We start from the raw sequence: 26479 nt of genomic DNA, 5'->3' as shown, positions 1-26479 counted from the left end.
GGCACACAGTTGTGGCCCAAAATATTGGCACCCACCCTTGGTAAATAAGAGCAAAGAAGGCTGTGAAAAATATGTCTTTATTGTTTATCCTTTTGATCTTTCATTCAAAATATTCACAAAAATCTAACCTTCAATTGAAGTAAACTAATTGAAAGGGTGTGAAAATCTCATAATTAAATTAATATTTTTCTCCAAAACATGTTTGCCACAATTATTTACACCCTTAGAAATTCTTATGAGTAAGATATATCTGAAGTATATTCCCATTCATATTTTACATTTTTTAGTACACCTGGGTGACTAGGAACACAAAATTGTTCAGCCATGACTTCTGTTTCACAGGGGTATAAATATGAGGTAACACACAAGCCATATTCCCTTAGTCATACAACAGGTAAGTCCAAAGAATATAGTTCTGATGTGCGGCAAAAGGTTGTTGAGCTTCACAAAATGGGAAGTGGCTATAAGAAAATAGCTAAAGCATTGAAAATGACAATTTCCACCATCAGGGTAATACTTAAGAAGTTCCAATCAACTGGAGAAGTTATGAATTGGCCTGAAAGAGTATGTGTGTCTATTTTGTTTCCACGCACGGTGTGAAGGATGGTTCGAGTGACCAAAAATTCTCCAAGGATCACATCTGGAGAATTGCAGAAATTAGTTGGGCCAATTTTGTTGGCCACAACTGTACCTCCTGAAAATGTACAGGTGCATCTCAATAAATTAGAATGTCATGGAAAAGTTCATTTATTTCAGTAATTCAACTCAAATTGTGAAACTCGTGTATTAAATAAATTCAGTGCACACAGACTGAAGTAGTTTAAGTCTTTGGTTCTTTTAATTGTGATGATTTTGGCTCACATTTAACAAAAACCCACCAATTCACTATCTCAAAAAATTAGAATACATCATAAGACCAATAAAAAAAAACATTTTTAGTGAATTGTTGGCCTTCTGGAAAGTATGTTCATTTACTGTATATGTACTCAATGCTTGGTAGGGGCTCCTTTTGCTTTAATTACTGCCTCAATTCGGCGTGGCACGGAGGTGATCAGTTTGTGGCACTGCTGAGGTGGTATGGAAGCCCAGGTTTCTTTGACAGTGGCCTTCAGCTCATCTGCATTTTTTGGTCTCTTGTTTCTCATTTTCCTCTTGACAATACCCCATAGATTCTCTATGGGGTTCAGGTCTGTTGAGTTTGCTGGCCAGTCAAGCACACCAACACCATGGTCATTTAACCAACTTTTGGTGCTTTTGGCAGTGTGGGCAGGTGCCAAATCCTGCTGGAAAATAAAATCAGCATCTCTAAAAAGCTGGTCAGCAGAAGGAAGCATGAAGTGCTCCAAAATGTCTTGGTAAACGGGTGCAGTGACTTTGGTTTTCAAAAAACACAATGGACCAACACCAGCAGATGACATTGCACCCCAAATCCTCACAGACTGTGGAAACTTAACACTGGACTTCAAGCAACTTGGGCTATGAGCTTCTCCACCCTTCCTCCAGACTCTAGGACCTTGGTTTCCAAATGAAATACAAAACTTGCTCTCATCTGAAAAGAGGACTTTGGACCACTGGGCAACAGTCCAGTTCTTCTTCTCCTTAGCCCAGGTAAGACGCCTCTGACGTTGTCTGTGGTTCAGGAGTGGCTTAACAAGAGGAATACGACAACTGTAGCCAAATTCCTTGACACGTCTGTGTGTGGTGGCTCTTGATGCCTTGACCCCAGCCTCAGTCCATTCCTTGTGAAGTTCACCCAAATTCTTGAATCGATTTTGCTTGACAATCATAAAGCTGCGGTTCTCTCGGTTGGTTGTGCATCTTTTTCTTCCACACTTTTTCCTTCCACTCAACTTTCTGTTAACATGCTTGGATACAGCACTCTGTGAACAGCCAGCTTCTTTGGCAATGAATGTTTGTGGCTTACCCTCCTTGTGAAGGGTGTCAATGATTGTCTTCTGGACAACTGTCAGATCAGCAGTCTTCCCCATGATTGTGTAGCCTAGTGAACCAAACTGAGAGACCATTTTGAAGGCTCAGGAAACCTTTGCAGGTGTTTTGAGTTGATTAGCTGATTGGCATGTCACCATATTCTAATTTTTTGAGATAGTGAATTGGTGGGTTTTTGTTAAATGTGAGCCAAAATCATCACAATTAAAAGAACCAAAGACTTAAACTACTTCAGTCTGTGTGCATTGAATTTATTTAATACACGAGTTTCACAATTTGAGTTGAATTACTGAAATAAATGAACTTTTCCACGACATTCTAATTTATTGAGATGCACCTGTACATTAGTGAAGTTTCAGGAAGTGCAAAAAATCAGATACTGCATTAATAGCAAAAAAAAAAAAAAAAATGAAAAAAAAAAAATGCTTTAAACAGTCAACTATTAATCGCAGAAATTAACAAGTTAAATTTCCCAGTCCTAATTATATTATATTTTATTATATTATATTATATTGTATTACACGGCTCTATGGAATACTCGACTCTGACTGTTCAGTGGCGCCATTTAGCAGATTTGTCTGATTAACAACCGCACATCTGGGGATTAAGACATATCAGACCGATTATCCGGTTATTGCAAGTCATCTTTCCTACTTCTCGTATCACTCTGCGATCAATACAACTAAGCTAATACAATTATTTCAACCCGTATTAATTTTAGATGTCCATTTATTTACAGTATTTATTTGGCAAGTAGCTGGATAATGGGTATTTTCACAAAAAAAAAAACACCAACAGAACTCTGCACAAACCAGAGGTGGATTTCAGCTATTTGCGACTTACTTTTTCTCACATAATTTCAATGAAAATCAATATTTCATGTCCATTTATATATTTATTTGGTTAGTTGTCGTGTAATAAGTCGGATAATGTACAGGACCCTCCACTTTGCTACGGGGTCCTGATCACCCTGTTGAGGTATATTATGCAATATATATTCTTCAAAAACATTTGCCATTATGCAAACGTTAATTTAAAGTATATATACTTTACATTTCTATATTTATTTCAGAATTCCCTTATTTGGACAATACAATTTTACAGTTATCTTAATTAAATGGACAGTTATATCAATTAATCACTTTTAGATCAAATAATTGTGTAATATTTGAGAAAGGCTTAGATTACGAAATAAAAATGGGTTACGAACAATGTTTCATGTTGACATTAATTTATCAAGTATATTCTTTTTGTTTTGTTTTGTTTTTTTTCTTCACATTTTTCTTTTCAAATTTTGTATAAAAATGTCTTATTGCAGTCCAATCAAATAACAAGTCAAGAAAGAGATATTAAAAATCACAGCTGATATCACTTTTGGTGCTTTCGTAACACTGGAAGTAGAAGGTCAACCAAGCATTGCATGTTCCCCATGTGGTGTGCTTTGTTTATTGGCTGCTTATTTGAGCAAATACTGTATATGTATAGTAGTAGATCACCTGTATATACCCTTCTATACAGAAAATTCCTATACTGCATACTGCAGAAATAGTAAGAAGAATATTTAGTATGCTTTTCTGAATGCAGCCAATGACAACTGCTAACATTTTGAAGCATTCTGTAATTAAGAAAAATGTGCTTTTTCCACCAGCATGAGCACCAACATCATCTTTCTTTTAAGTGTTTCATAGCATCTGATGATATTTGTCTCTCTGTTTTTGAAAGCTGTCTCACTTTAAATTTTTATGAGCTTCAAATGAGAGAGAGAGACAGTGAGTGTGGTAGTGAGTGGGGGTGGGGGGACAGATGGATTGAAGGTGGAGGGGGGGCTGCAAGAGGAAGAGACATGAAAGAAGGTTGCCAGTGAGTTTGTTGGAAAGTTGGAACTCATGTTTTAGCTCACCCTTTTTTGTGATGTCAGATATATTCTGTACAGGGCTCAAAAATAAGACTGGCACAGAGCCAGAATTGTTGCTTTCCCTTGTGTACATCTTACACCTTGTCCTGACCAGATGTGCTGTGATAAAGCAGCAAGCGATAAAAAGATATCTTTTTCATGTAAATCTGAGCTTTTATCCTATTCAGCCACAACTGTGACAAGCAACACTCTAGAGGGGCAAAATTCTATAGCAGTGAATGGGAGACCATGGCAAATGTTATTTTTCATTCCCATTTCAAAATTACTTGAATAGTGTAATTTAATACAAAGCATATTATAATAAAAATAAATTCACACTAAATAATTAAAATAATGTTTTTCTAGATTTACACTGCTAAATAAGGCAAAAACGCATCATCACAGTCTGTTAAAAGGATCCATTTCTACTGTTGTGTTGGGTAGCCCCACCCACTGTGAAAACATTATGGTTCAAAATTCTGCTCCTCTTAACTGTACATTGCACATCAAATATCTGCCAATTAGCTGTGATTGTGTTTCGTCACACAGCATTTTCGTGTTCTGTATGGACAGACAAATTGCTTGAAATGTATGTGTTTTTATGCCTTACAAACATAAACATTTGATTTTCTGTGATGTACTGAACATTATTGCTAATTTAAACATGCTACCAAGGTTATGTTATCAAGCTGGCTAACATAGATGAGCTTTGTTGCAATTGCGAGAAAGACTTGTCATAATTTCGAAAGTATCAGTTCAAATATAAATATAAACAAATTGTCATCATTTCCAGTAAAAGTGTGGTTTTGTATGTGTATGAAGCTGAAATATCCCACTCTTAAAGCAATTAGCCACTCGAAGCTGTACGTTACAGTGATTTTTACCATAATTAAAGGGGTTTTAGTGTTTTAACAGCTTCACATCACTGTAACATATGGGGGAATTTATTATTAATGATAACTTGTAAACCTTTAGAAATAGACCTACCGTGTGCTCTGAGGTTGTTAATCGATGGCATATGCTTCTGCTGAAGCCATCAGTATGCGTTTTTTTTAAATCATATTCAATAGTTGAATTTCTGGTGAAGAACTACACTACCTGTAATCCTGCAGAGAAAAGATCCATCAATCAGAGTATTGCGGCAAACAAAGCACACCAAACAAGCTTTGCAGTGAACTCACTTTATGTGAAATCCCTATGGAAAAAATGAATGGAAAAAATACTTCCAGAACCAAGTGGACTGAAAAAAGGGGCGGACACTGTTGCGCTCTGTAGTTGTGGTGGAGTTACATTTTAACTGTTTAATTTCCAGCTATTATAACAAATTAAAAACCTTGTAAATTATTTGTTATGATTTTGTTGAAAATATAAATATATATTTTTTTCTGCCACATGTAAAAATTAGAGCTGTCAGAATTAACGTGTTAATTTTAATGTTAATATTAATTAAAAAATTTAACGCATTAATTTATTCTTAATCGCGATTAACGCATTTACCGTTAATATAACATAAACCAGCATAAACACTTGTTGGGAGGCTGGAACCTTTGTAACGTGTCCACGCGGAGTCGTTACACTGACACACACTTCACATCACACACATACACACGACAGCGCTTCCATGTCAGTGATAAAATGATGAAGAAAGGAGTGGAGTTCAAAGCGACGCTTGACGCTGGCATTGAAGCTTTGATGCAAATCATGAACGCAGCTTCACGATTGCTGAAGGAAAGCAGATAGCCACAGTCTATGACGAGAAGTCTCAGATTTTACGACAAAAGGTCTTGTTGTGTGCGCACTCATGCGACAGGCTGAGACGAGTCACAGACGCTGCGACAGTTTTCAAAACGGCTTGATATCTAGACGTCTTGTTTTGATATATGTGCACCCTCACGATGAGTGAAAGACCGGCAAGACCAAAGTCAATTAAAGATAGAGAAAGCGCAAGAGGAGGGCAAGGTATTAGAAAGCAGAAGACAAAAAATAATTAGAATATAATAAAATGAAACTTCACCCACATTTCCCAACCCTCTGTCTTTATTATATTCAACTGTTTTTCTTAAATGTTTCCTTTTGCAAATAGCAAAATGGGTGTGAGCTGATCTTTCATGTTTGTTGAAAGAAGAGAGCAACATTTGGGTAGCAGGAGACAAAAAAATAATTAGAAAATAAAATAAAATTCATCCATATCTCCCTACCCACTGTTTTTATTATTTTCAGCTGTTTTTATCATTTTTTTCCTTAGCAAATTAGCACAAATATGTGTAAAAACGATCGGAAAATTTAAAAAAGCGAATGCATGAAGATGTACAACAAAGAAATGAGCAGCACGCACACTAGAAGCTCAGTAACAGGTACTGCACTATGATAACTCAGAATTCATCTTTTACTTTTTTGCGCTTTATTTTAATTCAGTAAAACACAGACTTAATGATTGATGTATGCCCTCTAGGGCTGCAACTAACGATTGTTTTGATAATTGATTAATCTTACGATTATTAGAATGATTATTCGTCTATTCAGCGATTATTGCAACGATTAATCATTAGCTCTTAACAGATTATTCGGCTTGTGCCCCGACTTAAAAGATTGTATTAAACGTGCTTACTAACAATAAAGAGGACAAAATCATCTTTTGAAAAAATACCTCTAAATGACATTCACTGAATTAAAGAGGGAAAAAATGCTTTTTATTAAGTTTAATTCAGTAAAGAAATTCACTGCAAAAAATCGTATTGTTATCAAGTGTTTTTGTCTTGTTTTCCATTTAAAATTGTCTAAAAATCCTTAAAACCAGATGCATTTACTTGAGAAGCAACATAAGATATTTAGACTTGCTTTAAGAGAATGTATCTTAAATATAAGTGTATTTTTTCACTTGGTTATACTTCTGCGAGTGCAGTAAAGACAAAATATTCTTATATTCATGATCTATTCTCTAAACGCAAGTCTGAATATCTTATATGCTGCTTCTCAGGTGAATGCATCTTTTTTTAAAGGATTTTTAGATATTTTAAAATAATAGCATTTTTAATATTATATTCAACGTTCACAGATAACAGTTATTTTAATGGAATTTTAGATATTTATATTGGAAAACAAGCCAAAACAAAAACAAATCAAAAATTTATTTTGTTGCAGTATACAATGGGGCGAAGACTACCCTCTCTCACCTTTCTGTTCACTTCAATCCATCTTTAACTCACAAAAAAACAAACTCTGTCTTATTAATAAAGCGGTGTATTGCCAGTTTTCTTTGCGATAAAAACACACAGTGACGCATATATTATGATTCAATAAGTCGCAAGCCGTCACGTTATAATCTAGCTGCATTAAGCGTGTGTGCTCGATGGATGAGCGTTCCCGTGACAGAGTGTGCATCAGCCGAGTGCAGATTCAATCTCTCCCCCTTAGAATGGGACATTAGCGCAACTCATAGAAGAGGCGCTGACCGCACAGAGAAATGCCAGTTTTGGAGTTTGTAGTTATTTACATGATCTGCTTCTTATTTGAACTTTAATAAAGCTATAATGCATTAAATATAACTGCATTTAAGAGGCAATGCCAGGGTGTTTCCTTTAAAGACGCTCGACATGCAAGTTTTGCTTCAGCGCCGCGGCAGCTCCAACTCCACTTATTCCACAATGAGAGTGCTTCTGTATTTACTTATTTTGTATTTTTGCATTATAACTCCCTCATACTTTGTGATCTACATCACCTGAAGCTGTGAAATTTTAGAGTGCATCTGAACTGTGAGCTGTGTAATTCTTCCTCTCCTCAGTCAGGCGTGAGCTGCAGTGCTACTCTAGAGTTTTATATGATCTCATGTTACGTTAAATGAGATAAAACAACTATTTGACCAAGAAAATATTTATCGACAATTTTTTATTGTCGACGTTGTCGATAACGTCTAAAGACTAATTGTTTCAGCTCTAATGTCTCCATGACATCCAAGACTGTCTCCTCAAAATCCGAACACAAATGGTCAAAAGAGACGTCCAAGTGTAACGGTGATGTCTCGCTTGTACATTTGTGATCGGACCACCCAAAACTCATCTTAATACCAGTGTACACATGGTCTCAGTCAGGGATGATTGATCGTGTAGTTGAAGTGTTCGCACCTGCGACGAAAAACTGGACTGTGAGTCGCAGGATGCTGACTGCAAGACGTGTAGTGTATGCTTGGCTTTATTCAAACTCCCACTTAGACTTGAAACGATTAATGTTACTTGAATTGCTATTTTAGTGTATTTCTATCTTTATACTGTGGTAGGCTTTGTTTGGAAAATGTTAATAAAGCATTATATTGTTACATATTTTTTGGTTTTCTTTCCTAAAATGGAAATAAATGCATTTTGAAAGGAAAAGAAGTAATCTGCGATTAACTACAAAAATGATGTGATTAATCACGATTAAAAATGTTAATCGACTGACAGCACTAGTAAAAAAAAAATTGATAAATAAAATGTATCTTTTTTTTTGTTGTTGTTGTTTTTTTTTTGTGAAGATTTTGGCAGGGCCAGTAAGAATTTAAACAGCCATCAGAAATAACCCTTATTGTTGATCTCTGAATATATGAGCAACTTAACTTGCTTGTATATAACGATCAACAGCACTAATTCATCCACTGATATCCATATCATCTCATTTACTCATCAGATATCTGGTGTCATATACATACTATGAGCTGCATATAGCAAAAAGAGGGAGAGAAAGAAATAGAGTATTTCATGGATGGCTAGGTTGCTATGGGAACAAGACATGGTCTCTCTTTTCCCAAAAAAGTGTCCTCGTTACCTCCGTTTCTCCAAACCACTAATTTTTCTCTCTCACTACCTCTCTCTTTTTCTTTTCTATCTCTTTTTGTCTTTCCAAAAGTTCTCTCTCTCTCTCTCACTTTCATTGGATCTCTCTCACTCCTCTCTTCTCCGTCTCTCGCATTTTGCTCTCTCCCACACATTTTAGCTCTCTGTCTCTCTCTCTCTCTCTTGCAGTCCAGTTCTATCCTTGTCTTCCCTACCTCTATCGTTCCCCCTCTCTCTCTGATCATCTGTCTCTTTAACACTCACTTATATTCTATTCTTTTCCCGGTTGTCATGGCAATAAACTGGGGGTGTGTGGGTGAGAACGAGCAAGAGAGCGAGGGAGAGAGTGGGTGTTTCGGAAGTGACATCTCTTGGGCAGTAACCTTGTTTCCTGTATGTATATTTGGAGATTAAAGTGCAGCTACAGTGACGCCATGTGGAGACGAGCAGGTAGATCTACATGCTGGTTTGGGAGTTAAATGAACAGACCTTATCTTCTGACCAGATATTAAACAGTACTGCAAAACATAAGAGCAGCCTCAGAGTGCGGATTAGCAAAGAAAAAATCACTGAGATCTAATATTATCTCAATTGTTACTCCTGAAGAGCAATACGATTACAGAGAGCTAACTAAGATGTAAAGACCTGATGAAATTAAAATCTGAGTTTTGTGGCTTTTAGTCAGTGTCTGTTACCCTTAAACACTGATAACATTAAATGTGCTGTAAGCGATATTCTTTTGATATCATGCATAAAATATCCCTACTACCTGACAGATATCACTCTGTCTCTCTGTGACAAAAAGAGTCACGGGAGCGTCTCGCACTACTATGGCCAATCAGAAAACTAGCCAATCAAAAACACGTTCTGCCTGTAAATCTTTTTTAGGGACAGAAATCATAAGGAATTTATTGATTCTGGTTCCTTAATGGTTCCATTAAATATTCCGTTATTACTTTTGAGGAAGAAATATTTGGAAATTATGAATGCAATTAATATTGGATTTACTGCTCTTACAAGCCTGTTACAAAATGATGGATCATTCACACAGTCTAATTAAGATATTTGATTCATTCTTCATTCATTCTTTTATAAAATATGTCACTAATTACAACAAAACACATAATATGTATCTTTAACAACACATTTTCATATCAACAACCATCCAGTAATAACTTTGATTTAAGCCTCATGATTATTAAGTACACATAACACTGTGACAAATCTTGATTCGTTTCGAGTCGGACATGACGAAATGAATGACTGCGGTTCATCAAGTTATTCACTAAAAAGAAGCATCTGATAAGAGTCATTTATTCAGGAGGTTGTGCTATATGTTTTGCCAGCTTGATCTTATTAATATACGTAGCTAATTGTAATATTTAAACGTACATGTTTGTACGTTTGGATAGACACTAAAATGTACAAAATTGTCGTTTGAAAGCATCTAAAACGTAAACATTTCAACGTATTTACAGTTCACTACCTGTAGATTACCTTTATGGTGCTTTTTGTGGTTCATTTTGTTTTTTGGCAAACAAAAATACAATTAAATGCTTAATAAATGATAAAATGATAATACATATTATGTATATTCTGTATATAAAGTTATATAATCCTTTAAAACGTTGTATAGGGCAGCAGAAATCACACAGAACTGAATGACTCTGTTAAAATGTCATAATATAATGTCAGCTGTGTTAAATAAATGGGATGACATTTTATTAATCTCACTCATTATCAATTAAATGTAATTAACAGATTAATTCTATGAATTCAATATTAATCAATTCATTCATTACACATAAACATTTGTATGTTTCTATAGGCGTTAAATGATCACGTTTAGATTCCGTCAGTACGTCAGTATTGTACATTTCGGATATGAGAGCGGAGTGTTGAGATCCTTTGAAAATTTGGTTCAACAATTTGGGATTCCCAGATCTCAATTCTTTAGGTATTTTCGGCTGTGCCACCTGCTCTGTACTATTTTTGGGAGTAGCACACACCCCCCTAAAGCGGCAGACACTCTGGGAGGGGTGATTACTACTTTTGGAAAAGGTCATGAGTGCATCAGTGTATTACTCCCTGCTAATTCAGAGTCTGGGAGACGGAGCTTTAACATCTGTCAAGAGATTATGAGAGAAAGATTTAAACTTGGCATTGGAGGAGGGAGAGTGGGCTAGGATTCTAAAAAACGTCAAGTCTACATCTAGTGACACAAGGGTGCGCCTTATGCAATTCAAGATTTTACACAGATTCTGTTGGACCCCCTCTATATTGTATAGGCTTGGTCTTAAAGACACACCCACCTGCTGGTGATGCCAATCAGAGGATGGAGACATAACCCATGTGTTTTGGGGGTGTGTTAAGATCCAGGAGTTTTGGCTGAAGGTTCAGAGTTTTGTGTGTGACGTATTGGACACTCAGGTTTCATTTTGCCCCAGATGGTCATCGATGTAGAGAATAGACACATAAAGAGTTGGGTCCTAACCAGTGTCATGATCGCCAGACAGATTGTTTTAAGGGGATGGAAGGTGGCTGGAGCGCCCTCATTTCAGGAGTGGTGCTCGGAGATGGGGAGGATGGCGGCCTTTGAAAAAGGGTCATTTAGAAGACTGGGGAAATTGAACTTGTTTGTGGGGAAATGGGGCAGATATTTGGCGTTTCTGGATGTGTGATTATTATTATTATAATTTTTTATTTTTTTGTGTGTGTGTCTAATCATGTATGACCACTGGGATTTTGTTGGGGGCCAGGTTGGGGATTGGGATGGGGAGGGGTAAAAGTGGGGGTTAACTGTTGATCTGTGTATATATGTTTTGTTTTTCTGTGTTCAGTATGTGAATCAATAAAAAATTGTTCATCAGAATATTGTACATTTCGATGTCTTTGCAAACGTAAGAGAATTTACGTTTGCTAGAATACATACAAATTCTCATGAGATCACGTTTGGCTTTGCAGTGTAGATTCAAAAGAACTGACTCATGAGAGTCATTCGTTCAGGAATCAGGCTACAATGGTCACGCATGTTTCACACTGTAGATAAAAAAAAAAAATGACATGCAAGTCATTCGTTTGGGACATTGGTCATGCAGTATGTTTTGCAGCGTAGATTCATAAGAATTGGTTCATAAGCAGTGGCGTAACTTCAGGCAGTGCAAGGTGTGCAGCAACACTGGAGCCTGGGGCGAAAGCAGGCCCCGGCGACGGCCGACCAAAAGGGAACGTTGAAAACAACTGCAGACCCGACGGGCAGTGGAAACGAGGCAATTACAGGGGGCCCGACAGGTTCTTTGGACTTCCCTGCCCAGAAGATCCAAGTTTCGCCACTGCTCATGAGAGTCTTTTTCTCTGGAATCGGACTCCACTGGTCACGCTCTGTGTTTCGCACTACTGATTTAGTAGTGGGGTTGCAGTGCAACTGAATGGTAAAGCATTTTAGTACAGTGAAGGATGCACGTTCGAGAACCGTTAACAGAACCGAACATCATGAACATCATTTGTTTCCAGTATTTTGTTACATTTGACATTTTCAGATGCTTTTATCCAACTTACAGTGCATTCAAGGTATACATTTTATCAGTTTGTGTGTTCCCTGGGAATGTAACCCATGATCTTGGCATTGCTAGCTCCATGCTCTACCAGTTGAGCTACAGGAACCTTCCTTACCTACCTAACTCAAATGGAACCTGTTCTGAATAAGAACCAGTTTTCATTTCCCTAATCATTTTGTGCATTTGGGTTTGCTGATATCAGATTGACATGTCTTTGAAGAGTGGGGTTTTGGAATGAGGGCGTATCGTTGAAGTAAGCAAAATATCGGAATTTTGCAAAACAGCTAAAATTGCTACAGCACCTTTAACTTTCAGCAGATATGCATTTATTTCTCTTCTGGAAAATGTGCAAAAAGATTTGATGACTAAACTCTCTAGGGTCTAAAAAGTTCTCTAGTATGTCCCCTCCTTCAAATTTGTCACCTGAGAAAAAAAAACACTTTAATCACACACGTCGTTTCTTAAGTTTCAGAGGAGATCTCAAATTGCCAAAATATCAAAGTCAAAGGTCAAAGATTTCAATATGAATTCAAACATTTCTCATCAAATTCTCCTAAAACCACCATAAATTCTATACCTATATTATTTCTGTATGTCAACAATTGCCTCATTTTATTACTATTTCCATTTCTCCTATGGAATTTTAGGAGAAACATCTAAGCAAAAATTTATACTTAACAAAAACATAACTGAGAACTCTCCTCAGCTATGAATAAGCAACCTCTGTGCGATAATATTTTGTTTCCCCTACTGTTGGATGACACTTTCCAGCCTTTTAAAGTGCATTTTGATGTAAGGTCACATGTCCATCATGGTGCAGTAATGCAGAAAAGCTTTTGTGCATGCATCAAAGCACATCCTTTTAGTCTGCTTGAGTCTATAACACACTATTGACATCTGTTAATGCACAACAGATGTTATTACAAAACAGGCATTGCGCAGGATAGATGCTTGTCCTCACTGTTTTGTGCACTACCTGCCTGGGGCATGTGGAGATAATGTGTGAGTATTTTTAGCACTGTTTGGAGCACAGCAATGTGAATAAACAGTGTTACTCCTGTTGGGCCGTGTTATGACAATGTGAGACTGACCCATGCGTTGTCTGTTCCTCGCATACACGGCTCACATCAGCACCCACAGCCCACAAATGAATAGTAGCACCTTCTTAGAAGTGTGCTAGCCAATGACACCAGAACATGAAAAGGCACCTACGGGGATTGTGTCTGTGGCCTTTGATGTTAGAGTGTGCTTAGGATGTTGATTGGTAGATTTATTTACTGATCTATTTCCTATGTGCTGAAACAGCTTCTACTTTAAAGGTAATTGGACTTATTCATGAAACATGGAAAAAACAAATTTGTGTATAATCATTAGTAAAACCATTCTAACATAAATTGTCCCATTGTATTCAAGAATGGATTCATTAATGATTTACACACAAATGTGTTCTGCGCGTTTCATAAATAAGGCCCATTTTGTGCTTATTTATGCATTATGCTTATTTATGCTACGTTCCATTGGAAGTCGGATGTGGAATAGTCCAACTTTATATTTAAATGCTCCCTTTAGCTTAGCAGGGTGTATGATTGTCAATGTAGGTGTCTTCTAGCAACCAAATTTTAAAGGATAAATGATGCTATGTAATGCTAGCGTTTGTTCTACATGTATACGGTTATCAAAAGGATTAGCTAATTTACTATATTAAAAATTTGTTTACTTTAAAAGACAGGCGTCAAGTTTGTAGAACTGTAATTATTGTGTAACTATACACAATCTTAAGGGGCTAAGGGGTCCTCTCGGTTTCATGTTTTTTTGTTGTTTTTTTTGTCACGTGAACAAAATGGCAATCTACATGTTTGTTACACCACCTGGCTTTGATTTGGTGGACAAAAAGTTAAAATAATAAAAGCTTATTTTGCACTACTCATACCAACATGTCTCATTTTTTAATGAGACTTTTTTTTTTTTTTTTTTTTTTACTGTCTCCAGACGGTTACACCACATGACAGTTTTTACTTTTAAGCCCCAGAAAAAAATATCAAAATGACTTTGAACTCAGAATTTGAAATTGTTTTGTGTGAATTGCATTTTCAATAACTTAAAAGATCTGGACAAAATAAAAAATAAAAGCGAGCTTCACGTCATTGACCCATAATCATATAATATAAAATCTTTGACTCATTCATGTTTTTTATTTGCTTAAAAGTAAATGTTTATCATTAACTTTATACATCTCCCTGAATGCAGACATGTTTGTGTGAGCAGCTGCAAGTTTAGGACTTATGCACAGATTTGGAATTCCGAAATTGGAATTCCGACTTCAAGTGATGTTCTGTGGCTACTTGTCAAAGTAGGAAGCTGAAAGTTCAGACTTTCTGAGAATAATGGAACTGCTTCACAGCAGTTTACAACTGTGACAGCATTTTGTCACCAAAGTATTCTGGAGGACCACAAGGGCTGAAGGTGGAATTTGGGACACTTTAAGTGGACTTGCGTTGCATGCTACTAGGATTACTAAAATTGCATCATACCTTGTGTTATACTGGCATTTCATATACACCGATCAGGCACAACATTAAAACCACCTGCCTAATATTGTGTAGGTCCCCCTCATGCCGTCAAAACTGTGCCAACCCACATCTCAGAATAGCATTCTGGCACAAACAATCAACCATGCAATTATCTAATCAGCCAATCGTGTGGCAGCAGTGCATAAAATCACGCAGATATGGGTCTGGAGCTTCAGTTAATGTTCACATCAACCAACAGAATGGGGGAAGAATGTGATCTCAGTGATTTGAACCGTGGCATGATTGTTGGTGCCAGATGGGCTGGTTTGAGTATTTCTGTAACTGCTGATCGCCTGGGATTTTCACACACAACAGTCTCTAGAATTTACTACGAATGGTGCCAAAAACAAAAAACATCCAGTGAGCGGCAGTTCTGTGGATGGAAATGCCTTGTTGATGAGAGAGGTCAACAGAGAATGGCCAGACTAGTTAGAACTGACAAAGTCTATGGTAACTCAGATAACCGCTCTGTACAATTGTGGTGCAAAGAATATAATCTCAGAATGCTATTCTGAGATGCGGGTTGGCGCTGTTTTGGCGGCATGAGGGGGACCTACACAATATTAGGCAGGTGGTTTTAATGTTGTGGCTGATCGGTGTATATCATATATTTTGCCAGCAGCCATATCACCCTGCAGCTCTTGCCTGGTTGCCCACTAAAGCTAAGCAGGGTTGAGCCTGGCCAGTGCCTGGATGGGAGACCTCCTGGGGAATGCTAAGGTTGCTGCTTGAAGAGGTATTAGGGAGGCCAGCAGGGAGTGCTCACCCTGTGGTCTGTGTGGGTCATAATGCCCCAGTATAGTGATAGAGACACTATACTGTAAAAAGGCACCATCCTTCGGATGAGATATTAAACCGAGGTCCTGTCTCTCTGTGGTCATTAAAATTCCCAGGGCAGTTCTTGTAAAGAGTAGGGGTTGTACCCTGGTGTCCTGTCCAATTTCCACCCATTAGCCCTTATCAATCATGGCCTCCTAATAATCCCCATCCCTGAACTGGCTACATCACTCTACTCTACTCCATCAATAGCTGGTGTGTGGTGGGCGTACTGGCGCACTATGGCTGCTGTCGCATCATCCAGGTGGATGCTGCACACTGGTGGTGGTTGAGGAGATTCCCCCTATACTATGTAAAGCGATTTGAGTGCCTAGAAAAGCGCTATATAAATGTAAAGAATTGTTATTATTATTATATCCTACCCTAAACCATTTCAATTTAGTTCCCTGTAAAATAAATGAGTAATTGTTGAAAAGCAGTTTCTTACATAGTGGAGAGCAACCATAGCCGTTGAGTAGAGCAGTGCTGGGCAGCTCCTGCAGCTCACCAGGACTTCTTGTCAGGATGGAGCTAGATGTGACAGACTATTTTCATGGTGGAAGAGATTTCAGCTGGCTTACTGCCAAGTGGAGAGCACAGTGTGCAGTAGAAAGCATGTTGAACAGTGCAGCTTTGGGGATACTGCTCAGAGCTGCAGAAAAAATGCTGTGTTTGCAGTGTTTATCCCAGTAAAAAGAGTGTCTTTTTGGCCTGCTGTCATGCTTATGTACTGTACATACCTATAGAGTTTAATGAAAAAAAAAAAAAATTAGCAGTTCAGGTTTATGTTATGGATTTTACTTGTACTTGACCAGTGGCCCAGGTCGTCGTAGAACATCTGGAAGAGTTTATTTGAAAGTTACTAGACTGTTTTACAATTGCTGAACATTTTTACCACTCATCTGACAGACTTAAAGGGATAATTCACCCAGAAATGAAAATTTTGTAATAATTTACTCACCCTCATTTTGTTCCAAACCCTTATGACTTTCTCTCTTCTTTGGAATGCAAACAAAGATTTGCTGAGGAATGTACAAGGTATTTTTATCCATTTAATGTAAGTCAATGGGATCCAGAACTTTCAAGCTCCAAAAAGTACATAAAGACAGCAAAAAAGTAATCCAGACCACTCAAGCGTTTTAATCCATTTCTTTTGAAGCATGGATTTAGCAAAGTTTTAGTGAACTAAAATTGCTGCTTACTCTATTTCTATCATACCGGACGGCTGTACTGTGAAGTTAGGGATTAATTCCATTACATTGCATAATATTATTCATTAAAATAATAATTATAGATATTATATTACTGAAAGATAACCACAAATGAAAAAAGTCAAGTCAATAGATATGAAAAAAAATTATTATTGCATTAAATATGAGCTCTAATTACTTGTAAATGTAAGTTCATGAATTAATTCAATTGAAGTATTTGGCATAATAGAATGACACTGCATTTTTTTAAAGTTTAAAGTATGCTCTCTTAAAGGTAAAAAAAATGAGGGGAAAAATACTAGTGCTGTTAGTCGATTACATTTTTTAATTGTGATTAATCGCATATTTGTTTTGTAGTTAATGGCGATTAATCTCAGATTTTGAAAGTGCTGAAATTTGACACTATATATATATATATATATAAATATATATTATTTCTTTTCCTGTCAAAATGCATTTATTTCCATCTAAGGAAAGAAAACAAAACACAATGTAACAATATAATGCTTTATAAACATTTTCCAAACAAAACCTTCCACAGTTTAAAGATATACTGTAAATGCACTAAGATAGCACCAATTCAAGTTACATTAAACGTTTCCCAAAGTCTAATTGGGAGTTTGACTAATTAAAAGAACTAGTCCCCCAAATAGTTTGCATATTCATTGCAATGGGCATTAAATCTCTTTAACTCTCATCCTCCACAATATTAATCTCCAGGTACACTGTGGCTATTCGCTTTGCCTCAGGAATCTTGAAGCTGCGTTAATGATTCGCGTCAGGGCATCAATGCCAGCGCCGCTTTTAACTTCACATGAAGAGCGCTATCATAGTAGAGAGCGTAACGGTCATCTAGCGTGTTATGACAGTACCGCTGAATGTCTATGGGACTGCTGCATTATGCTATTTTATGCTAAGCTTGTAGGCTCACCTTGGTAGAAGGGCTCTGGTGTGTCGCTGAGTTTGGAATTTCATACTACCATACTACTCGTACTGTTTCTGCCATAGACAGGTATGGCAGAAGTAGGATGAGTAGTATGGGTAGAATGCAATTCCGAACTCAGCCTGTGCGTATGTTGAGAAGTGTGCGTCAGTGTAATGACTCCGGATGGACACATTACAAAGGTTCTGCCCTTCCCAACATGTGTTTTTGTTGTATTAATGGTAAATGCATTAATCGCAATTAAGAAAAATGAATGCGTTACGCTTTTTAAATTAATCGCATTCGTTAACACGTTAATTCTGAGAGCTCTAAAAAATACACAAGGTGGATTTGAACTGTCGCACATAATGTTGGAGCATGCCCACAACCGTCCAGATCCTATCTCTGATATATTATTTGCATTTTTTTGTCATAGTTTTGTCATAGCAGACTATTGGGGTGCAAATAGTCACTCTGAAAAGTGAAAGATTTGCCAATGAATCAGTTCTAGTAAACATACGGCTGCTTGAGTCCAGCGATCTGTTTTGTGAGTGTGTTCCTCTGTTGTTCTCGACTGCTTGGAGGAAATCTGACAATTGTGTGTGAGTCTGGACAGATCCGTCCTGTTTCTGATCTAGTATCCCTCTGATGCTGCCTCCATCTGTCAAGGCTGTTTCCGATTGGCTGAAGGGTCAGAGGTGGGGACTCAGACACCAGGGCAAAATATTGCAGCAAATCTGTAGCTTTAAAAGTAAAATAGTGGGAAACTAATCCTGTCTTAAGTTTTAAAGAAGAACTGGGATGAAGTAAAAATGTCAAAGGCCTCAGACACAGTAATACCTTTATTGCTCTCGCCTTGGCTGACAGGGCCAGAGCCGAACACATGACAGCTTTACAGCACAATTTAAACCCCAGGGCTGAACAGTACCATCAATATCAAAGTTTGTGCATGAGTTAGATGTTTACAGTCTCAGACAAAAGACACCCAGTGTCTTTAAGATGCAATGCTGTGCCATTTTCTGAGTATCTTGGCCAAAAATGTAGTAAAAATAGGTCAAATGTATTGTGTTTGTGTCTGAATAAAAGCTATGTTTACATTGTTTATTAGTGCTGTAACTTTGCTGGGTGCAGACAATCTGGGATCATGTGTAACAGTATAACAGTCACGTGAAGTCCTCATTGATGGACCTCATTATCAAAATATGTATAATAATAATAAAAATAGCTTTTTTTCATTAATTACAAACTTGAACATGACCTGAAAGTTACACTTGAAAAACTTACCCAAACCCGGCCCAAAACCTGATGGTTTGTTAGGTTCTGTCGGGCTTGTGTCAGGTAGACACACTAGACATAAAACACTGAGTCTGTGGCAGCTTCTAGATCAATATAATAAAAAGTTGTGAAATTTGGCACACTGATTGGGGAGGGTGTGAACTTCAGTCTGACCAACATTTTGGGGTTACCCTGAAGTTACATGAGCAATTGCAGGACATTACCTCCTAGTGGTTAGACAAGCACATATTACACTTTTGGAAATCCTTGACTAAAGTCAGGACTCGGCTCTCTTTAAATTCCCTAGGTCCAATGAATAAATAGCTTGGGATGTACACTAAATTTTAACTTTTAACCAGTAGGCTTGATTGTCATGTACAGGTTCTTGTATGACTCTTGTTTATTTTGTACAGTCTAAAAATAAATTTTAACGAGTGTTTAATTTAATTTAATTGGATCTCATTACATTTTTTTAAAAAGTCAACACTTCGAGGGCTCAAAACTGAAAACAGTTAAAATTATTTTTTTAAATCCCATAGACTGAGACATACTGTATATATGGATACGAATATCATACAGACTTGGTGTTGGATTTTTTAGACTTGGGCCAGTAATCAACACATTAGCAACCACCCAGAACACCCTAGCAACACCATAGCAACATGCTACTGTAATAGCTGCTCAAAACACTTTAGAAACTATGTGGCAACATCCCTAGCACTGTAAAAGTACACTTGGGCATGCACCACTCATATTTTCCTCAGAAAATATAGTTTTCAGTTGCTTTCTCTGACACTTGGTTCCTCCTCTCTTCTCCTCTCCTCTCCTCTCCTGTCTCAGATGCGAGGTATGCAGTCCCCCCCTCCTACAGACACCAGCCCTCCTTCGCAGCTGCTCCCTCCTACGAGCAACCCGACTGGAACCCTCGTCTGTGTGTGATCTCTGGAAATCAGCTCTACATGTTGGACCAGGAGGAGGTATTCATATAATCACTGCACTTCCTCTAACATCAGCAAAGCATATCCTCATCAACACGGTCCTATCTGAAATTTGTTTGCAAATTATTCACATCTTAATTTGAAGTTGTTTTGTATTCTCAAATGTATAGTTCACCCAAAAGTCATCATTTACTCACCCTCACATCGTTCCAAGACCATTTGACTTTCTTTTTTTCTGTGGAACAAAAATAAATGTACAGAATCTATTTCAGTACCAAGTCGATACTAAAATAAAAAAGATGTAATGATATTAGTGTTTTTTTGCAGTACGGGTAGTACCGAGCACCGACTCAATTCGGTCCCTGCGTGCTGTCTGACTTAAACACAACTGCTTTCAAATGCTCACACGCTTACTTAAGTGCATGCTCTTTTACACCTTTTACACTGTAAAAGACAATAAATCAAATTAAAATCGTGGTATGTTCTAGTGTGATTAGGATCCACAAAAGGGGACAATTAATTAATTTAATTAATATAAAGAACAGTCTGCATTTGCTATGTGCTTCAAAGTGAATGTGTGAAGCCGCTCATACACTGGAAACACCACATTTATGAGCATAGCATGCTGCGCTTGTTGTTGTAGATGATAGAAGAGAGCACTCATTCACAATGAAGTGTGCAGCGCCTGCAGACTTTATGTTTATATAATTAAATCTTACCTAAAAAAACTTTAATCAATGTTTACTTAATTGGGAAAAATGCAATCATTTAATTTATTATTTACATTGATACATTGAACTTTGTTAAAAAGATTAAAGAAGTATGTTCAATATCATATTGCCTATTTTTTTGTGGTATCGAAATTGGAATTGACAGTCATGAATTTTACTGGTATTGGTACCGACTACTGAATTTTTGGTATCGTGACATGACAACCCTATATGCTATATATGAAGTCTTCTGAAGTCCTACGATATTTTTTTGTGAGGACAGAATTTTAAGTTATTCACTACAATCTGACATAATGTCACACAAAGTGTCAGGCCATTTACAGTAATCTCACTAGAATCATATTGTACAGTCTGACAAGCAACAATCATAAAAGGACCGTAAAAAACATACAGTGTACACCTGGCTAAATCAGAATCAGAATCAGAATCAGAATGAGCTTTATTGCCAAGTATGCTTACACATACAAGGAATTTGTCTTGGTGACAGGAGCTTCCAGTGTACAACCATACAAAAACAATACAAAAACAGCAGCAAGACATAGATAATAATAAAAAATAAAAAATAAAAAATAATTATACACATACGTACAGACACACACATACATACATACACATGGATAGTGCAAATCTAATACAATCTGTTATGTACAGTGTAAATACAAATCTGTTATGTACAGTGCAAATGTTTTTTTTTTTGGAATGAAATGGCAGAAGAGGTTGGATGTGTTGGATAAATATAAGAAAGACTAAACTGTGTATTGCACATATTTATTGCTCAATGGGGCAATTTAACTGTTCATGAGATGGATAGCCTGAGGGAAAAAACTGTTCCTGTGCCTGACGGTTCTGGTGCTCCGAGCTCTGAAGCGTCGGCCAGAAGGCAACAGTTCAAAAAGGTAGTGGGCAGGGTGAGTGGGATCCAGAGTGATTTTTCCAACCTTTTTCCTCACTCTAGAAGTGTATTGTTCTTGAAGGGGTAGCTGAACCAAACCAGACAGTTATTGAAGTGCAGAGGACAGACTCAATGTCTGCTGAATAGAACTGTATCAGCAGCGCCTGTGGCAGGTTGAATTTCTTCAGCTGGTGAAGGAAGTACAACCTCTGCTGGGCCTTTTTCACAATGGAGTCAATGTGGGTCTCCCACTTCAGGTCCTGTGAGATGGTAGTGCCCAGGATCCTGAATGACTCCACTTCCGCCACAGTACTGTTCAGAATGGTGAGGGGGGTCAGTGTTGGGGTGTTCCTCCTAAAGTCCACAATCATCTCTACCGTTTTGAACGTATTCAGCTCAAGGTAGTTTTGACTGCACCAGACAGCCAGCTGTTTAACCTCCCTTCTGTATGCAGACTCATCATCATCTCGGATGAGGCCGATGACAGTGGTGTCATCTGCAAACTTCAGGAGCTTGACATAGTGGTCCTTGGCAATGCAGTTATTGGTGTAGAGGGAGAAGAGTAGTGGGGAGAGCACACATCCCTGTGGGCACCAGTGCTGATTGTACAGGTGCTGGAAGTGAGTTTCCCCTATCTCACAAGCTGCTGCTTGTCCGTCAGAAAGCTGGTAATCCACTGACAGATAAACAAGAGAACAGAGAGTTATTTATTCTGGAGTATAGCTGGGATGATGGTGTTGAAAGCCGAACTGAAGTCCACAAAAAGGATCCTTGCATATGTCCCTGGTCTGTCCAGATCTTGCAGGATATGATGCAATCCCATGTTGACTGCAACACCCACAGACCTGTTTGCTCGATAAGCAAATTGAAGGGGATCTAGAAAGGGTCCAGTGATGTTCTTCAGGTGGGCCAACACCAGTCTCTCAAATGATTTCATGACCACAGACGTCAGGGCAACAGGTTTGGTTTCTTTAGGATGGGGATGATAGTGGAATGTTTGAAGCAGCATGGGACTTCACACTGCTCCAGTGATATTGAAGATCTGTGTGAAGATGGGGGCCAGCTGGTTAGCACAGGATCTAAGACATGCAGGTGAAATGCCATCTGGGCCCTGTGCTTTCCTTATCCTTTGTTGTCAAAAGACACGGCTCACATCATCTTCACAGATCTTAAGTGCAGGTTGAGTAGCAGGAGGGGGGAGGAGGAGGGTTGCAGGAGGTGTTAGTGTTTGTGTGAAGTGAAGGTCAGAGTGGGTATGGGGTGTGAGACTGGGCCTTTCAAATCAACAGTAGAACACATTCAGGTCGTCAGCCAGTTGTTGGTCCACCACAGGGTTGGGGGCAGGAGTCCTGTAATTCATAAGTTGTTTTCAGCTTCTCAGAATATCTTCTTTTAGCCACTCTGATTCCCTTATTCAGTGTGTTCCTGGCCTGATTGTACAAGACTTTATCCCCAACTCTGTAAGCACCCTCTTTGGCCTGACGAAGCTGCCTGAATTCCGCTGTAAACCATGGTTTGTCATTGTTAAATGTTAAATAAGTCCTAGTAGGAATGCACATATCCTCACAAAAACTGATGTAAAAAAATATGATGTAACAGTATCTGTGAGCTCGTCCAGATTGGTGTCTGCAGCCTCAAAAACACTCCAATCAGTGCAGTCAAAGCAGGCTTGTAGTTCCAGCTCTGCTTCATTGGTCCATCTCTTTACAGTCCTTAATACAGGCTTAGCAGATTTTAATTTCTGTCTGTAGGTCGGAAGAAGATGAACCAGACAGTGATCAGATAGTCCCAAAGCTGCTCTAGGAACAGAGCGATATGCGTCCTTTATTGTTTTGTAGCAGTGATCCAGTATATTTCTGTCTCTGGTTGGGCATGTAATATGCTGTTTGTATTTGGGCAGTTCATGTGTGAGGTTTGCTTTGTTAAAATCCCCAAGAATAATAATAACTGAGTCTGGGTATTGTTGTTCTGTGTCTGTGATTTGATCAGCCAGCTCTTGCAGCGTTGTGTTCAAACACGTGTTTGGCGTGATATACACACTCACCAGAATAAATGAGGAAAAATCCCGTGGCGAGTAGAAAGGCTTACAGTTAATAAAGAGCGCTTCCAAATTAGGACAGCACATCCTCTTTAACGTTGTTACATCTGTACACCAACTTTCATTGATGTAAAAGCATGTTCCATCGCCTCTCGTTTTCCCCGTTAACTCCACGATGCGATCTGCTCTGAACAGCTGAAAGCTTGGCAGATGTAACGTGCTGTCCAGAATGGCTTCACTCAGCCAGGTTTCTGTGAAGCACAAGGCAGTAGTGTTTGAAAAGTCCTTGTTTGTGCAGGTGAGGAGATGTAGTTCGTCCATTGTGTTAGGGAGAGAGTGGAGATTTGCTAGATGAATGCTCGGCAGCGTTGTTTGAAAGCCGCGCCGATGGAGCCTGACCAGCGCGCCTGCTCGTCTCCCTCGCCTGCGTCTGCTAGTGCGTTTAAACAACACAGCCACGCCTCCGACTAAAATGTCAAACAAAACGTCCGAATATTCAAAATCCGGGAAAATATTGACTGGTGTATGCTGTCGAATGTTCAGCAGTTTGTCTCTGGTAAAACTGACTGAAAAAAGATTACTAAATACAGGACAAACAAACAAAAATAACAAAACAATAGAAGCGCTCCACACCGAGGCGGCCATCCACGGCGCCATCAAAATATGTTTAAGCAGATGATGAAACATTTGAAGAAACCAAGACTGAAGGGGCAGTCACACTAGGCTTTGAGCACGCAGTTTTTTTTTCGGACAACACAACAGACTAGGATATGAAATCATGCGGGAGGGCTTCTGGATTTTGTTCATAATAAATTGCAAATAACAAATAATATTATATTAAAAATGTTAGAAAATACCATCTACTCACTTTCCAGCAACAATAAATACGCACAGCTTTTAAATCTGTTGTCTTTTAATTGAGCCAAGAGGTCAGTGTGTGACCTCTTTTTATCTTCTATTGGTCACATGTCTTCTCGTCATTCAGATTCGCAGGTCAGAGTTCGCCAAACTTTCTTCACATTAGCTTGCGTTTCTGGTCTCCCGTATTCAGATGTGTTTGAATGGGTGTGAATACAGTGCAAAGTGTAATGTGACCGACACTTATGGAGTGGTGGTGGCATAGTGGACTAAAGCACATAACTGGTAATCAGAAGGCTGTTGGTTCGAGCCCTACAGCCACCACCATTGTGTCCTTTAGCAAGGCACTTAACTCCAGGTTGCTCTGGGGGGATTGTTCCTGTAATAAGTGCACTGTAAGTCACTTTGGATAAAAACATCTGCCAAATGCATAAATGTAAATGTTGAGGAAGCCCACCTCTTTGACCTGCCACATATTTAAACTACTTAACTAGTCCTATTAAAGCTTAAAGAAAGTGATCCAGGGTTGTCCCTGTGGTTCTAATGGACACAGTGGCTTACCAGTAGAGCAGCCAGTGATCTGGATAAGCTCTCCACTAGTGTGGAGAGCGATGAGAGGCTCATTAATCAGAGACGCAGTTCTGTCTAATTGCACCCATTTAGTTGCATGTCCAATAAGGCCACACTTTGAATAGATGTGAATCAATCATGACAGGCTAATGGCTGTCACATCTTTAAAGAGCACCATTAAATATTCATGCTTGTCACTCATCTCCTGTTTTCATTCAGGTCCTGTAGTGAATGACAACCGTCTCCTCCATGCAGACATGCGTGCTCTCAGAGTCTGCAGGAGGTTGTGCTATTCTCTGAATGTTTTTGGGGTTTGTTGAAGAATGAGACGAGATTAGTTTTCAACCAATGTGTGCTGCTCTCACTTAAAGTGGTCATGACATGAAGAATAAAATTTTCCTTGATTTTGACATATAAGAGGTCATTGTACTATAAAAACATACTGTAAGTTTCAGAACTCAAAAAGAGCATTTTTTTAAACCGAGCTGCCAAAATGACTCATTCTCTACTTTCTCCACATTGTGATGTCAAACCGTGGTAGACATTTGCATCTGACCGCCTCCACAACAACACATCAATGCCTACTTTACCTTTAATCACTTCTGTAGCCCTGCACAGTAGCAGTGAGCAGTGAGATGGCAAGTAGAGAGAGCAGGTCAGTCAAGAGCAGAGAGCCAATCATAACAGTTATTGTCAAGTCTTAAAGGAGAAGCAGCACCAAAACCAAGTGTTTCTGATAGAGGGTTAGAATGAGGGTGGAAAATTATCATGTTTTACAAAAATATTATTTTTAAATACTGTTTTTTGTGCAAAAAAACTTTACTAATATTATAAGATGACCTCAACATATTAAAATATAAAAGGCATGTCATGAAAGGGATAGTTCACCTAAAAATAAAAATTCTGTCATTATTTACTCACTGTCATGTTGTTTCAAACCCATATCACTTTCTTTCTTCTGTGAAACACAAAAGAAGTCATTTAGCAGAATGTCCAAGCTTCTATTTTCCATACACTGAAACAAAACAGTTTCCTGGATTTTTAAAGATTTTATTTCGGTCTGTTCCTCACACAAAGCTGTTGTTTGGCTTCAGAATACGTGGAATATAGTGGACAGGACGTATGGACTTTTTTGCACTAAAAAACATAGCTCTATGGCTGAATTTCATTCAGTCGTGGAAAGTGGTTCAACCAGTGACGATTTCTCAGGGCCAGCAAAGCCTTCTCTGCTGGCGTAACATGTCTAATAAATAAATATTTTTTCATCCTTACATTCTCATTGACCTTTTTGCCTATGTATTTTCAATCACTTTCCACTCCTAATTCATCTACAAACGAATAGCAAAAAACAAAAAGTTTATCCAATCAGAATTTATTCCTCGATGCTTCCAAGTAAAGTGTGACAACTGTTTCACAAATCGCATGCCCGAAGCCATGCTCCTTCAAGTATAAACG

The 26479-nt window shown here is 38.2% G+C and overlaps 1 protein-coding gene across 7 annotated transcripts in view; it reads left to right on the top strand.

Annotated features, from left to right (window-relative positions):
• Window positions 1-26479, top strand: part of syngap1b (synaptic Ras GTPase activating protein 1b) — a 181021-nt gene that overhangs the window by 25375 nt on the left and 129167 nt on the right. For all 7 annotated transcript variants that reach the window (XM_051720255.1, XM_051720253.1, XM_051720252.1 and 4 more), the window contains exon 2: window positions 19838-19974. In XM_051720255.1, coding sequence (XP_051576215.1) covers window positions 19838-19974 — 137 coding nt within the window. The remainder of the gene's footprint in view (window positions 1-19837; window positions 19975-26479) is intronic.

Source organism: Myxocyprinus asiaticus, chromosome 16 (genome assembly GCF_019703515.2).
Source record: "Myxocyprinus asiaticus isolate MX2 ecotype Aquarium Trade chromosome 16, UBuf_Myxa_2, whole genome shotgun sequence".
Classification (NCBI taxonomy): domain Eukaryota; kingdom Metazoa; phylum Chordata; class Actinopteri; order Cypriniformes; family Catostomidae; genus Myxocyprinus; species Myxocyprinus asiaticus.
Note: the sequence above shows the minus strand (reverse complement) of the source record. Positions and strands in the feature narration are given on the sequence as shown.